The following is a 17,522-nucleotide window of genomic DNA, read 5'->3' as shown; positions in this document are numbered from 1 at the left end:
TCTGTGAATGTCCTTGAGTGGCCCAGCCAGAGCGCAGACTTGAATCCGATTGAACATCTCTGGAGAGATCTTAAAATGGCCGTGCACTGACGCTTCCCATCCAACCTGATGGAGCTTGAGAGGTGCTGCAAAGAGGAATGGGCGAAACTGGCCAAGGATAGGTGTGCCAAGCTTGTGGCATCATATTGAAAAAGACTTGAGGCTGTAATTGCTGCCAAAGGTGCATCGACAAAGTATTGAGCAAAGGCTGTGAATACTTATGTACATGTGATTTCTCAGTTTTTTTTATTTTTAATAAATTTGCAAAAACCTCAAGTAAACTTTTTTCACGTTGTCATTATGGGGTGTTGTGTGTAGAATTCTGAGGAAAAAAATGAATTTAATTCATTTTGGAATAAGGCTGTAACATAACAAAATGTGGAAAAAGTGATGCGCTGTGAATACTTTCCGGATGCACTGTATATACAGTAGACCCCTGCGAAGTCGCGGTTCAGAGTTTGCGGCCTTAGTCATTCACAGATTTTTCCTTAGAACCTAACTAATAATTGTTAGCGGAAACCGCAAATATCCTCCGCAATTTTTATGGCTTTTTTCGTGGCAATACTGTACTGTAGAGAGAACAGGAAGCAGCTGTGGAGAAAACCAACTTGGGATGGTGAAAGTAGCCATTAGAATTTGAAACTGCAACTCCCAGCAGTCGCTGCAGTGGCTCTGATTGGTCTTCTGCTGAGGGTGCTGGTCAAAGGATGTCAGCGCAGCTTTTAAAAGGGGCCAGTGACCAAAAGCAAAAAAAAAAAAAAGTTTTTGTAATTTGTGTTTCAAGTTCCTGTCTGTCTGCCTTCTGTTGGGTTACCTGTATTTATTCATTTTGTCCTGGATCGTTTCGTGCGTCTGGATTGTCTACCGTCTGCCTGTGTACATGATGACACATATGGATTCATTGCCATCCTGCAAAGAAAGGAGCACTCCTGAACCCATCTTCACCATTTCAGGAACTAGCAGTAGGACTATCTTTACATTCCCGTTCAATGCGGAACCTCTGGACTATCCATTTTCATCATTACATTTCAGCCGTTGCTGTTTTTTATGATTTACTGTGTGTGTTTTGTTTGTGCTTTGTTGTATTTAATGTGTAATCGCCATAAGGGGAACAGGTATTGTTGTGGTCTTATTTCATTTGTTTTCATTCCATTCTTTTATTTGCTGTTTGATTACCGGTTTGCTTTGTTTTTGTCTCTCAAGACTGGGTGCTTCTTTGGAATCTTCACCATAAAAATAAATAAATCGCTGTCTTCTCGATTGTGGCTTCTCGCATGACTCTACGTTTACTTAAAAGCCTGAGCAGCATGTGTCCTTTTTGGCTGATTGCTTTGTTTGTCTCTCTTCCCCCAAGCATTCTCTGCTCCTATGATGTTTGTCTATTGTTTAATCGATAACTAACTGCATGAGACATGTTTGTTTGAAGAGTTTGAATGAAGTTCAAACTGCACTAAGACTAGCCTGCAAGCATCTGCACTTACCTCTGTCTACTTGCATGCAGCCAGTTTAAGCGCAGTTGGCTCAGTGATTTACAGTACATCCATGGCGTCAGTTGCACTTTGCACATATTGACACTTTAAAGGACATATCACACCTCAGAATAACACTGATAGTTTTTCTGTCAGAAACATCATTAATTTTACTAATTGTTGGGGTTTAAATGAGGTGTGAAAGCAAAATTTGAGAATATAATATTAATGCTGTATTCAGCTTATTTTTGATAAAACGTTTTGGGTATGTTGGAAAACGAGCACATATCAGCATGACATAATCTTTTAAAAATGAAAACTAAAATATTATCTTCTAAGATGCTGATTGTGTTTATATTGTGGTAGAAAAGTGCTATGCAGTTATGTAAAACAAAACTTTATAAATAAACATAGCTGTAAAAAGTTGCAGGTAACCTCCAAATCCTGTATATAAAGCTGGGCTACGAAAAAACATACCTGGAGTACCAGGTTTGCAGAGCTGTTATACCCATACGTATTTACAGTTTGTCCACTTCTAGAGTGTGCCCTGAGATGAAATGGCATCCTCTGCAGGGTTGCTCCTGCCTTGACCAAGTGGGAATCAGACAGTTCCCCATGACCCTAAAGTAGATGAAGAAGCAAAGTTCATTAATTCATTTGTTTTTCTAATATGCAGTTCTTTGTGACAAGACAAAATTCTTAAGACAGAAAATGGTAATTCATATGGACCAGCCTGGCAAACAAATCTCATCTAACTAGAAATGCTGCACCACCTTTTTTCCCTTCTACATATAGATAGCACTTTATTAATCTCAGAGGCCATATTTACTGTACTTATGGCAGATATTGTACTATATGAGTTGCTTTTCCTTTGATAAAATTGTATTGAGGCCCAAAACCTCTGTATTCTTCATGGATAACATCGAAATACAGGTAAAATTCTGTTACAACGATTATCTTTACAATGAAATTTTCATTACAACGAAGTATTTTTATGGTCCCGACAGTTTCCCCATATGACACGAGTCTATAGAAATCTCGTTACTACGAAGTACATTCAGCAGATACTTTCATTACAACGAAGTGCCCAAAAGACCTTGAAATGCTTGAATGAATCATCCACAGAGCAGTTAGTTCTGTGGCCGCAGCTCAGTTGTGCACAATGATCCCCAAAGAGAAACATTGTAAAAAAAATTCTTTCTTCGAGCTTTCCTCGTACTGTTTTTTTTTGCTGTTTTTGTTTTCTGTGGTTTTCAGTGATACCTTTTGCTTATTGCTCATCAACATTTGAAAAACATCCACTGGAATCTAACTCATTGTCCCCTCCTATAGAAACGGCACACACAACAAAATAACAGTTCATATTAGAAAAAAAAAATTTTCCAGCTCTCGATTGCGGCAAAAAGAAAAAAGATGTTGCCAGTGAATTCGGAATTTCGCCATTGACACTGTCAACTTTCTCGAAAGACCAAGCAAAGAAGAAAAAATCTCAGGTTGCAAATGTATGTGAACTGCTGCATTTGAAGACGTTGAAAAAGCAGTTTTTATGTGGTTCAGTGATGCTCGTTCAAGAAACATTCCTATTAATGCGGCACTCATTCAAAAAAATATGTGGTTTCTAAACTCTCAGGATTGCTAAGTAATATCTATAAACAGTCCAATTAAATTTCTCTTCAAAAAGTTTAGCATATTACTGCTTGAAGAGCCTGATAATAAAGTAAGCAAAACGGATCATTCAGTAGCATGATTGCTATAATTTTAAAAGCCTGCCATTGGCTCTAAGTTAGTGGGAAGAATGATGATCATCATTAACATCGCCTGGATGAAGTTAAAGTGAAAAAAAGGTACCAACCTAATGTGTGAAGTTAGCAGTTGTATGACCCCTTAAAAGGATTAATAAGCCAACCATTTATTTTTTTCGTAATTAAAATAATTATGGATTTATGTGCAAGGATTTAGGTTAGTAATGGGGTTTCAGCTATAAAAAATGTTCAAAGCTTTATTAAGTTCATTATACTAAATATGAACTTTGGCCAATGTTCTTTTTATATCTTTAAAGTCCTTTAAGCAATAAAGTATGCTGGTTTTATTCTTTGCCTTTTGATTTAGATTGTGTTAAAAGTGTCTATTTGATGAAATGTATGTAGGAGCAACTTGTCATTATAATGAAAATAAATTACTTTAATCCTTTTATTTACAGTTAAAGAGCTTAGCTGCATTCTTGATCTGAAGTGTAATGTGGAGGAGATTACCTAAGAAAAGAAAAACATGTATTGAGTAACTGCCTTCGTTTGCTAGCTACTTCATATCTTCATGTTTCATGTCTCCGAAAAGTGTGCAAATTTCTAACTAGTCTGCATCATATACAGTGTATATAAGAAGTCTACACATCCCTGCCAAAATGGCAGGTTTTTTGTTATAAAAAATGAAACCAAGAGAAATCCTGTCATAACTTATTTCACCTTTATTGCAAAATTGCAATCTATACAAAGAAGGTGAAAGCCAATCAGAAGGTGTTTAGTGAAAAAAATCAGAAAAAAATGGTTGCACTAGTGTGCACACCCCTTAAACTATACTTAGTTGAGGCACTTTTGATTATATTAGAGCACGAAGTCTTTTTGGGTAAGAGTCTATAATTTTGGCACATCTGAACTTGGTGATTTTTGCCCATTCCTCCTTGCAAAAAATGTCTAGATCAGTCAAATTACAAGGGCATCTCTGTGCACAGCTGTCTTCAGGTCACCCCACAGATTTTCAGTTGGATTAAGTTCTGGGCACTAGCTGGGACATTCCAGAACATTGATCATCCTTTGATGAAGCCATTGCTTCATTGATTTTAATGTATGCATTGGGTCATTGTCATGCTGAAAGATGAAGTCCCTCTTCATCTTCAGCTTCCTAGCAGGTGCGTGAATGTTTTGTGCCAAAGTAGACTGATACTTCGAGCTATTCACGATTCCATCCACCTTGACTAAAGCCCCAGTTCCAGCTGAAGAAAAGCAGACCCAAAGCATGATGTTGTCTTCACCATGTTTCACTGTGGGTATGGTGTTCTTTTGATATGTGCTGTGTTATTTTTGTGCCAAACAAACCTTTTGGAATTGTGGCCAAATAGTTCAACATTGGTCTCATCATCCTGTGATACATTTTTCCACATGGTTGTGTGAGATATGGCTAAACTTTGGGAAAAGGTATACCCTATCTTGGATGTTTTTCTTTGTAAGAAAAGGCTTTCATCTTGCTTTCCTACCCTACAAACCAGACATATGAAGAATACGACTGATTGTAGTCACAGGTAGGGAACAACCAGCACTTTAATCGGAAAATCCTTCAGGTCATATAATATTGTTGGCCTCTTGGTGGCCTCCCTGACCAGTTTTCAGTTTGTTGTCTCGTCAATCTTGAAGGGATTTCCTGGTCTTGGTAGAGTCACTGTTGAGCCATATTTTCTCCACTTACTGATGATGGTCTTTACCATGCTCCATGGAATGTTTAATGCTTTGGATTATGTTTTGTACCCCTGCCATGATTGATACCTTTCAATTATGAGATCCTGTTAATGTTTTGAAAGCTCTTTGTGGACCAAGGCTTTTTGGGATATGTAGCAGCCAAAAGGATTTCAGAATAATCCTACAGGAACAGCCAAACTTTATCTGAGCTCAATCAGACCTACTTTAAGTGATGTCAGGTGTATACTATTAACTACTGTTTAAGAGGAGACTTATTGTGATTGGTTGATTCTGAATGCAGCCACATCCTTGATTATTAAAGGGTGTGCACACTAATACAAACAGGTTTTTTGCATGATTTTTTTTTCCATTTTTCACCAAACAGTTTCCGATTTGTTTTCACCTTCTTTGTACAACTTGCAATTTTGTAATAAAGGTGGAATAAGTTCTGACAGGGTTTATGTTGGCATCATTTTATTACTATACCAAATCTGCAATTTTTGCAGGGATGTATAGACTTTTTCATATTCACTGTATAACTCTACAAAGAATAAGCAAACCTTTTTACAACATAGTGGCATGGTAAATTTTATTTCCGGTCGGTATGTATAGAAATTTAAAGGCAAAAGGTGTTGAAATATTACTGAATACAGTAGTATTCTAAGGCAGAGTTTATATTTCATGAGACACAACGCTTGCTCCAGCAGACGCTACTGCTATACAAGCGGTGGGCTGTTTATACTTGTGCACGTTATTTTACATAAATCTGGGATATTCCAACAGGTGGCAGTGCAAGATACCATCACGGTGAGAAAACAATGTTCGGCTTCACTGTGTTGTGAATTGTCTGAAACAACATTTAAATTCCCAGGACACCTTGCCACAATATCCCTGAAAAGGATGGATGTTTAATGATTACATCCATCAATCCAGGGACATGCCCATTCCAGCAAGCATCAGGTGCGAGGCAGAAACAATTCTTGGATAGGGCATCAGCTTATCGCATAGTTGAATACAAACACACACATACACTAGTGTCATTTTAGCAACACTAAATCCCTAAACCTGCATGTCTTTGGAAAGAAACTGGATCACACAGTGGAAACCCACCGGGAACATATAATGCTCTTGAGACTATGCTGTGAGACACAGCAAACCTTCTTGCAACGGCATGTATAGATGTGCTGTCCAGGAGGAGCTGGACTACCTGTGCAACCTGAATCAGCTTCAGGTCCTGCCTCATGCTATCAGTAATGACAAGGACAGTAGCAAAATATAAAACTAGAGAAGAATTGGTAGTATAAGGAGAGAGCAATTGTCTGTGGCCACCATCTGCAAAATCATTCCCTTTTTTGAGGGTTGTCTTGCTGTTGTCTCTCCAGTTCACCTGTTGTCACTTTCATTTGCACCAAGGTAGGTGAAGCTGATAAACAATCACTTATGCTTCCTAACTGGACAGATTGATACCCCTGAAGCTTCATTGACTTGGTGTTAGGCTGCGATGATTAAGTGTTCTGTTAAAGTTTTGAGAAATGTAAAAACACACACACACACATATAAATATATATATGTGTGTGTGTGTATGTATGTGTATGTGTGTATATATATATATATATATATATATATATATATATATATATATATATACTAATAAAAGGCAAAGCCCTCACTGACTGACTCATCACTAATTCTCCAACTTCCCTTGTAGGTAGAAGGCTGAAATTTGGCAGACTCATTCCTTACAGCTTACTTACAAAAAATTAGGCAGGTTTCATTTCGAAATTCTACGTGTAATGGTCATAACTGGAACCTGTTTTTTGTCCATATACTCTAATGGAGGAGGCGGAGTCACGTATTGCGTCATCACGCCTCCTACATAATCACGTGAACTAAAAACAAGGAAGAGATTTACAGCACGAGTCCAACGCGGGAACGAAGGTAAATGACGTTAATTTTTGAGTGTCTTTTAATACTGTGTAAGCATACATATTAACACATGTGCAATTAAACGTGTGCATTTACGGGGTGATTTCTCAGACTTAAAAGCTCGCCTTTTATTAAAGAGGTAAATGCAAACTGTTTTCATTCTGAAGGGCACAAACCACGTTAGATTTCATGCTCAAGAGTAAACTCAGCACACAGCTTGGTCATATTACAACTGGTTCATTTTCCTCAGTTTAAAAAGGTTTACTTTTCTTCTTAATAAAATTTTTAAAGCAGTACTTCGCCGCTGCGAAGCGCGGGTATTTTGATCAAAATATATCGCGTCATCACGCCTCCCACGTAAGCACGTGAACTGACCTGCTACCGTTTGCAATGCCATATTCGTGAGATACAAGTTTAATGAGAAGACACGAGGTATAAACGACAGTTTGGATCACTTTGTAATAGAGTTAAAATTGCTGTAGCGAGAAAATTTTAACTGCTGGGTCATTAAATAAACCCGTGGACATCGCAACATTACACAAGACAGTGGCTCACGTGAAGTGACTGAACGCAGCAGGAGTGATCACTTCGATAAATCAAACCTGTTCAAAAAACACATTACACAATTGATAAGGTACGAACAGAATATGAAACCGATTGTGGATTTGCGTACAGCCACTGAAACTTTGTGACGGCACGAGACTTCAGGTCACGTGTCTGCAAAAGAACGTCATTGAGGCAACTATTTTTACTGGCGGTGGCTCAGGGGAGAGAGTTTTTATTCCTCGCATCCCTGTTATACCCTCTGATCTCCCATTTCAATTCAAACGACTCCAATTTCCACTAAGGCTCTGCTTCGCAATGACAATAAGTCTCAGGGACAGACCCTACAAAAGGTTGGCATTGATTTGAGGCAAGACTGATTTTCACATAGCAAACTGTACGTTGCATGCTGAAGAGTAAGCTCAGCACACAGCTTGGTCATATTACAACCAGAGGGGCGAACTGACACCGTGATATACAAAGAGATCCTTAACAAATAATTATTGATTCATTTTCCCTCAGTTTAAAAAGGTTTACTTTTCTTCTTAATAAAAATATTAAAGCAGTACTTCGCCGCTGCGAAGCGCGGGTATTTTGATATATATCAAAATATATGGCGTCATCACGCCTCCGTAAGCACGTGAACTGACCCGCTGCCGTTTGCAATGCCATATTCGCGAGATATAAGTTTAATGAGAAGACACTTTTAACTGCCGGGTCTTAGCTAACATTTAATAAACCCGTGGACATCGCAACATCACACAAGAGAGCGGATCACGTGAAGTGACTGAACTGCATTCAGCCCCCCCTTCACAATGTGAGTGGCAGAGATGCGAAGTGGCTGGTGCGTAGCACGCCCCTGAAGCAAGCAGGGGTAAAGCCTCCCAGTATGTATATGTATATATGTATGTATATACACAGGTGCTGGTCATAAAATTAGAATATCATGACAAAGTTGATTTATTTCAGTAATTCCATTCAAAAAGTGAAACTTGTATATTAGATTCATTCATTACACACAGACTGGTGTATTTCAAATGTTTACTTCTTTTAATGTTGATGATTATAACTGACAATTAATGAAAGTCCCAAATTCAGTATCTCGGAAAATTAGAATATCAATTAAGACCAATGCAAAAAAAGGATTTTTAGAAATGTTGGCCAACTGAAAGGTATGAACCTGAAAAGTATGAGCATGTACAGCACTCAATATTTAGTTGGGGCTCCTTTGGCCTGGATTACTGCAGCAATGCAGTGTGGCATGGAGTCGATCAGTCTGTGGCACTGCTCAGGTGTTATGAGAGCCCATGTTGCTCTGATAGTGGCCTTCAGCTCTTCTGAATTGTTGGGTCTGGCGTATTGCATCTTCCTCTTCACAATACCCCATAGATTTTCTATGGGGTTAAGGTCAGGCGCGTTTGCTGGCCAATCAAGAACAGGGATACCATGGTCCTTAAACCAGGTACTGGTAGCTTTGGCACTGTGTGAAGGTGCCAGGTCCTGTTGGAAAATGAAATCTACATCTCCATAAAGTTTGTCAGCAGCAGGAAGCATGAAGTGCTCTAAAACTTCCTGGTAGATGGCTGCGTTGACCTTAGAAAACACAATGGACCAACACCAGCAGATGACATGGCACCCCAAACCATCACTGACTGTGGAAACTTTACACTGGACCTCACGCAACGTGGATTCTGTGCCTCTCTTCTCTTCCTCCAGACTCTGGGACCTTGATTTCCAAAGGAAATGCAAAATTTACTTTCATCAGAGAACATAACTTTGGACCACTCAGCAGCAGTCCAAAGGCGAGACGCTTCTGACGCTGTCTCTTGTTCAAGAGTGGCTTGACACAAGGAATATGACAGCTGAAACCCATGTCTTGCATACGTCTGTGTGTGGTGGTTCTTGTAGCACTGACTCCAGCTGCAGTCCACTCTTTGTGAATCTCCCCCACATTTTTGAATGGGTTTTGTTTCACAATCCTCTCCAGGGTGCGGTTATCCCTATTGCTTGTGCACTGTTTTCTACCACATCTTGGCCTTCCCTTCGCCTCTCTATTAATGTGCTTGGACACAGAGCTCTGTGAACAGCCAGCCTCTTTAGCAATGACCTTTTGTGTCTTGCCCTCCTTGTGCAAGGTGTCAATGGTCGTCTTTTGGACAACTGTCAAGTCAGCAGTCTTCCCCATGATTGTGTAGCCTACAGAACTAGACTGAGAGACCATTTAAAGGCTTTTGCAGGTGTTTTGAGTTAATTAGCTGATTAGAGTGTGGCACCAGGTGTCTTCAATATTGAACCTTTTCACAATATTCTAATTTTCCGAGATACTGAATTTGGGACTTTCATTAGTTGTCAGTTATAATCATCAAAATTAAAAGAAATAAACATTTGATTAAACATCAGTCTGTGTGTAATGAATGAATCTAATACACAAGTTTCACTTTTTGAATGGAATTACTGAAATAAATCAACTTTGTCATGATATTCTAATTTTATGACCAGCACCTGTATATGTATTTATGTATATGTATGTATATATGTATATGTATATACAATGCATCCAGAAAGTATTCACAGCGCATCACTTTTTCCACCTTTTGTTATGTTACAGCCTTATTCCAAAATGGATTAAATTCATTTTTTTCCTCAGAATTCTGCACACAACACCCCATAATGTCAACGTGAAAAAAGTTTACTTGAGGTTTTTCCAAATTTATTAAAAATAAAAAAATTGAGAAAGCACATGTAAATAAGTATTCACAGCACACTCGACCCCTCGCAGCTGAAATCGGTCTCGTCTTCACATTGTTTACAGCTTGGCGCAGTTAAAAAGTAGAAAGACGCAAATCTGTTTTGTTCATCTCGTCTACTATCAAGTACTGCGAATTAAAAAAAAAAGTTACAATGTGGCATTTTTCTCTGTGAGAACGCGCCTGGCAGCGGACGGCTTAGCGCTGGAGTCCAGAGAGGAGGGCTGGAAGAGGGTGAAGCGGGGCGCAATTGTATGGGATAGATCGGCGTGTTTGTGTTTACCACTTTAACATAATTTCTATATCGCATTGTCATACATCATTTCCATTTCAAACGCGAAAAGAATTTTATATATATATATATAGACTAGCTGGGGCGGCACGGTGGCGCAGTGGTTGCACTGCTGCCTTGCAGTTAGGAGACTCTGGTTCGCTTCCTGGGTCCTCCCTGCGTGGAGTTTGCATGTTTTCTCCGTGTCTGCATGGGTTTCCTCCATGCGCTCTGGTTTCCTCCCACAGTCCAAAGACATGCAGGTTAGGTGGATTGGCGATTCTAAATTGGCCCTAGTGTGTGCTTGGTGTGTGGGTGTGTTTGTGTGTATCCTGCGGTGGGTTGGCACCCTGCCCGGGATTGGTTCCTGCCTTGTGCCCTGTGTTGGCTGGGATTGGCTCCAGCAGACCCCCGTGACCCTGTGTTCGGATTCAGCAGGTTGGAAAATGGATGGATGGATATATAAATAAATTTTTGCAGCTGGAGATCCACAAAGGGAGAAAAATGAATCACGTATCATAAAGTAGTTTTTATTCCTGCGCTTTCAACCCCTGCCAGGGGTCTTCATGAGAGGATAATGCTTAGACTTAAAAGAATCACAGGCAATATACAGTATATATATATAAATGTAATGAATTATTATTATTATTATTATATCAAAAAAATTACGTGGTTGGGTTTGGTGGCTAAGTCAGTGTGGTCGGGGGGGGGGGGGGGGGGGGTTTGGGGGGTATTGGGTGTAAAGTCTTGTTTATTATGGATTTATGTCCGTCTGTTGATGGCGTTCTCATTTGATAACCAGGATTCGGCCAGCTCTCTGGCACATTTAGTACTATTCAAGGCCAGTATACATATATATATTCATTGCATTCATAGTCTGTGTCCCGACCTGATTGTATGGGTGGTTACCTACCAGGCAACATCCGGCACAGGGCCCTCTTCAGTGGCGGAAGAAGTATTGAGATGAACTTTTGTTATTGACCAAATACTTTTTTTCCACCATAATTTGCAAATAAATTCTTCAAAAATCAGAGAAATGTGGTTTCCTGGATTTTTTTTTTCTCATTTTGTCTCTCATAGTTGAGGTATACCTATGATGAAAATTACAGGCCTCTCTCATCTTTTTAAGTGGGAGAACTTGCACAATTGGTGGCTGACTAAATACTTTTTTGCCCTACTGTATATGTGTGTGTGTATATATATATATATATATATATATATATATATATATATATATATATATACTAGCAAAATACCCGCGCTTCGCAGCGGAGAAGTAGTGTGTTAAAGAGGTTATGAAAAAGTAAAGGAAACATTTTAAAAATAACGTAACATGATTGTCAATGTAATTGTGTTGTCATTGTTATGAGTGTTGCTGTCATATATATATACATATACACATATACACACACATATACACACATATACAGATATATTATATATACATATACACATATATTTTTTATATATATATTTTTTATATATATATATATATATATATATATATATATATATATATATATATATATATACACACATACATACATACATACATATACACACATAGATGCACTTACAATAACATAGAAATCAATATAAACAACATTAACATCATTATCATATGAGAATATGAAGTAATATATAAGAAGCACATTTCATATAAATATAAATTATTAAACAGTAAAATCTTCTTGTATAATTTGCTACCGTGGCTTTTCGTTGGTCTGTCCAGGATTTTAAATCACATGTAGCTTGCAAACCGTTTCACGTATTGACTTGAAATGTGGTACACATATAATACGTCACGTCTGCTATCCGCTTTATGGGTGATGAATGTATTACTCTTTTTATGTTTATTTTATTTTAGAATCAACTCCTATCTGCGCACACCAGGGCGGCCGTGGGCAGATGCGTATGGTGTATTCACTCCATGTTATCGTGCATTGCGCTGTCACTGGTATTTTGATAAAAGAATTTGAACAATATATAAGAAGCGTATAAATTATTAAACAGTAAAACATTAACATTTAAGAAGTAAAGTTACATTGAGTACTACTGCAATGCCTTCGGGTATACCTCATTTTTTCTTTGCCCATTACATGCTTAAATGTATAAATTTTTTGGTGTACCTACCCGAGAACACGCGACATATAACCGACCGTGGGAGAAGCATGGATTTTAAACACGCGTTGAGTTCATCTGCTGGTCTCCCTCGTGGAATAACTGGTAATGTTTGACTAAAATCTACAGCGAGTAAAACGACATTACCTCCTTTTTTTTTTACGATCTCTGAGATCTTGCTTTTTTCGGTTCAAGGCTTCATAAGCTCTTTTATGTTCAATGTTGTACTTAATAAGTACTAATTATCCCAAACCATCATCTTTGAATGTTGCAAGACTTTTGCCTTGTATGTAGATCGGGGTAATTACATTCATTGCATTCCTAGTCTGAATCACAATCTGATTGTATGGGTGGTTACCTGGCACTGTAGGGTTGCCACCCGTCCTTTAAAATATGGAATCGTGCCGCGTTTGAGAATGAAATTGCGCGTCCCGTTTTGAATCAATACTGGACGGGATTTATCCCGTATTTTTTTTATCATTTTTTTTTTTAAAGCAGCATCTCATGCAAATCATCCCACACGCATTTTATGAAGATGCCTCCTTTCCTACTTTTGATTGGGTAATACTTGATGTCATCGTTAGTTTGATTGGTGTTTTTAACTGTCCAGTGAGGAGGGCGTGCTTTTTAAGTACAGTCTGCAAAGTGTTGGCACTGAGATGTTGCGTCAGCGCCATAGTTGAAGCCCCTAACGTTGCGGTCAGCAAGTCGGCTAACATCCGCCATGTGCCGTCTTTCAGTTGCGAGAAGCAGATCATAGAATGGTTGAAACTGTTGCCCCTAACGTTGCGCCACGGCGTGTGCTTCGTTTATGCCTCGTGTCTTCTCATTAAACTTTTATCTCGCGAATATGTTATTGCAATCCGCAGCGGGAGCGTTTCTATAAACTTAATTTAAACTTACGTTTTACACCGTGCTTTGTTTCCCTTATGAACATGCTTGTATGCTTAACTCGCTCCGTTCTCAATTGTTTAATTAATTTTTTGCTCTTCGCTGTTTGCGGCTGTTCCTCCATTTCCCCCTACTTCGTTCTTTTATCTCGCGAATATGTTATTGCAATCCTTAACGGGAGCGTTTCAATAAACTGATTGAAAATAGTTTTGCATTTACCTTTTTAGTAAAAGGCGAGCTTTTAAGCCTGAGAAATCACCCCGTAAATGCACACGTTTAATTGGACATGTGTTAATATGTATGGTTACACAGTATTAAAAGACAGTGAACAACGTCAGTTACCTTTCTTCCCGCGTTTGATAAAAGGTGAGCTTTTAAGCCTCAGAAATCACCCCGTAAATGCACACATTTAATTGCACATGTGTTAATATGTATGCTCACACAGTATTAAAAGACAGTCAAAAATTAACGTCATTTACCTTCGTTCCCGTGTGTGACTCGTGCTGTAAATGTCTTCCTTGTTTTTAGTTCACGTGATTACGTAGGAGGCGTGATGACGCGATACGTGACTCCGCCTCCTCCATTACAGTGTATGGACAAAAAATATGTTCCAGTTATGACCATTACGCTTTGAATTTCGAAATGAAACCTGCCTAACTTTTGTAAGTAAGCTGTAAGGAATGAGCCTGCCAAATTTCAGCCTTCCACCTACACGGGAAGTTGGAGAATTAGTGATGAGCGAGTCAGTGAGTCAGTCAGTCAGTCAGTGAGGGCTTTGCCTTTTATTATTATAGATATATATATATGTGTATATGTATGTATGTATATGTATATATATATATATATATGTGTATGTGTGTATATATATATATATATATATAATATATGTGTGTGTATATATATATATATATATATATATATATATGTATATATAATATATGTGTATATATATATGTCTGTATGCATGTACCTGTGTACCTGTATACAGTGGTGTGAAAAACTATTTGCCCCCTTCCTGATTTCTTATTCTTTTGCATGTTTGTCACACAAAATGTTTCTGATCATCAAACACATTTAACCATTAGTCAAATATAACACAAGTAAACACAAAATGCAGTTTTTAAATGATGGTGTTTATTATTTAGGGAGAAAAAAAATCCAAACCTACATGGCCCTGTGTGAAAAAGTAATTGCCCCCTTGTTAAAAAATAACCTAACTGTGGTGTATCACACCTGAGTTCAATTTCCGTAGCCACCCCCAGGCCTGATTACTGCCACACCTGTTTCAATCAAGAAATCACTTAAATAGGAGCTGCCTGACACAGAGAAGTAGACCAAAAGCACCTCAAAAGCTAGACATCATGCCAAGATCCAAAGAAATTCAGGAACAAATGAGAACAGAAGTAATTGAGATCTATCAGTCTGGTAAAGGTTATAAAGCCATTTCTAAAGCTTTGGGACTCCAGCGAACCACAGGGAGAGCCATTATCCACAAATGGCAAAAACATGGAACAGTGGTGAACCTTCCCAGGAGTGGCCGGCCGACCAAAATTACCCCAAGAGCGCAGAGACGACTCATCCGAGAGGTCACAAAAGACCCCAGGACAACGTCTAAAGAACTGCAGGCCTCACTTGCCTCAATTAAGGTCAGTGTTCATGACTCCACCATAAGAAAGAGACTGGGCAAAAACGGCCTGCATGGCAGATTTCCAAGACGCAAACCACTGTTAAGCAAAAAGAACATTAGGGCTCGTCTCAATTTTGCTAAGAAACATCTCAATGATTGCCAAGACTTTTGAGAAAATACCTTGTGGACTGATGAGACAAAAGTTGAACTTTTTGGAAGGCAAATGTCCCGTTACATCTGGCGTAAAAGGAACACAGCATTTCAGAAAAAGAACATCATACCAACAGTAAAATATGGTGGTGGTAGTGTGATGGTCTGGGGTTGTTTTGCTGCTTCAGGACCTGGAAGGCTTTCTGTGATAGATGGAACCATGAATTCTACTGTCTACCAAAAAATCCTGAAGGAGAATGTCCGGCCATCTGTTCGTCAACTCAAGCTGAAGCGATCTTGGGTGCTGCAACAGGACAATGACCCAAAACACACCAGCAAATCCACCTCTGAATGGCTGAAGAAAAACAAAATGAAGACTTTGGAGTGGCCTAGTCAAAGTCCTGACCTGAATCCAATTGAGATGCTATGGCATGACCTTAAAAAGGCGGTTCATGCTAGAAAACCCTCAAATAAAGCTGAATTACAACAATTTTGCAAAGATGAGTGGGCCAAAATTCCTCCAGAGCGCTGTAACAGACTCATTGCAAGTTATCGCAAACGTTTGATTGCAGTTATTGCTGCTAAGGGTGGCCCAACCAGTTATTAGGTTCAGGGGGCAATTACTTTTTCACACAGGGCCATGTAGGTTTGGATTTTTTTTTCTCCCTAAATAATAAAAACCACCATTTACAAACTGCATTTTGTGTTTACTTGTGTTATATTTGACTAATGGTTAAATTTGTTTGATGATCAGAAACATTTTGTGTGACAAACATGCAAAAGAATAAGAAATCAGGAAGGGGGCAAATAGTTTTTCACACCACTGTATGTACTTACGTAAAATTCTTCATAAAGAACAGTATGTTTGTTACTGTTGTGAAAAATATACTGCTTTAGCTGTTGACTCTGAATAGAACTATGAAGATATTCACATACATTCTGAACAATTGACTATTTTAGTAGATGTTCCCAAATGAAAAAATGATTTTAGGGGATGACTTGATTTAAAAAAAAAAAAAAAAAGGGGTTGTGCAGAATATATTCATTCACAATCAGTGATACAGTGCCTATTTCAATATTTTGGACCTATCTAACAGGTCCTTTACAGGAAAGAACTGTCCTGGATGGAAACATGGAAAAGAATAACTTGTAGAATTCCCAAACTATTTTAAAAAGATTGTTTTTGTGTATGGTTTTTATAATGGACAATCTGCTATTCATGTACTGGATTAATGAGCTAAAATGTAAGATTATTTTAAAATAGTTTTTTTTGTGCTTGTAAGATGTGGAAGAAGTGTTTTATCATTTTATTTACAAATTTAAGTGTATGTGTTTTTTTTGTTTAAAACTAGGTACTGAACCGCTAATGAAGGATGTTACTGTCTATGGGAGTGCTTATGATGTCTACATTAAAGATCTGTATAATCTTGGCAGTGCAGCTGTTATTTCTAATTAATCTGCCAGCTGAGGCCGATATTTCAGCAGTAAGTCATACATTTTGTTTCTGTCCTCAACCTTTTTTCTTTTTTCCTTGGACTGTTTTACTTGTCTGTGCAGTATTAAGAAAAAGTTTGCAGTCCCATCCATCCTGCAAGGATTTTGTTTCAAAATGAGTTGAATTGTGCAAATTTTGAAAGTTTTAAGCAGTACTCCACAATTTTTTTTTTTAAATCAAGGATTCAGATTAGATGGGCAGTGTGCTTCATGGAACAGTTTAGTTTCAGTCTACGTTCCATTCTCAAGCATGTGTTGCTGCATGTTTGAGAGCCTGTGTTCCCTTAAAAGGTATGCAACACAAGACACTTTAAACATCTACATCTCAGGAAAGACCCACATAGTTGCTGTTGTATTATGCTTTTGGGATGAGTGTCCGTTTGTCATGACTTAACACAAAAGGTAAAATGAATGCAGTAAAGGACAACTAGGATCTGTCAAAGTCTCTAGGACACTGGGGGATGTGGACATAATTTATCATGTAGTAGTACAATAAAAAATAGTATATTCAGAACTTCACTAGAGTAGCTTTGAAATTTACCCTGAGTTTAATAAAATTGAATGGTTATGTGAATGTTAAATGAAAGTTAATGTCAGTACATTTACATGAAACATCTTGGCTACTAGTGAAATTTGTCATACTTAATTTGAAGCTTAATGGAGATATTTTGAATATAGAGCACTGTATGAATTTCAAAAATATCAGTCTCCCACTAAAAAACATTGCTGAATTTGCAAACTCATCTATCAAAAAACATAAAAATTCTGTGTTATATATAGATAATTACAATGTCA

General features: G+C 38.2%; 1 protein-coding gene across 2 annotated transcripts in view; it reads left to right on the top strand.

Moving 5' to 3' along the window:
- The window catches only part of rnf13 (ring finger protein 13), a 133,838-nt gene that overhangs the window by 20,888 nt on the left and 95,428 nt on the right, over positions 1-17,522 (top strand). For both annotated transcript variants that reach the window (XM_051923982.1, XM_051923983.1), the window contains exon 2: positions 16,586-16,717. In XM_051923982.1, the coding sequence (XP_051779942.1) occupies positions 16,607-16,717 (111 nt within the window). In that variant the 5' untranslated portion in view covers positions 16,586-16,606. The remainder of the gene's footprint in view (positions 1-16,585; positions 16,718-17,522) is intronic.

Source organism: Erpetoichthys calabaricus, chromosome 2, assembly GCF_900747795.2.
Source record: "Erpetoichthys calabaricus chromosome 2, fErpCal1.3, whole genome shotgun sequence".
Classification (NCBI taxonomy): Eukaryota; Metazoa; Chordata; class Cladistia; order Polypteriformes; family Polypteridae; genus Erpetoichthys; species Erpetoichthys calabaricus.
The sequence above is the reverse complement of the archived record's forward strand: the minus strand, read 5'-3'. Positions and strand labels throughout refer to the sequence as shown.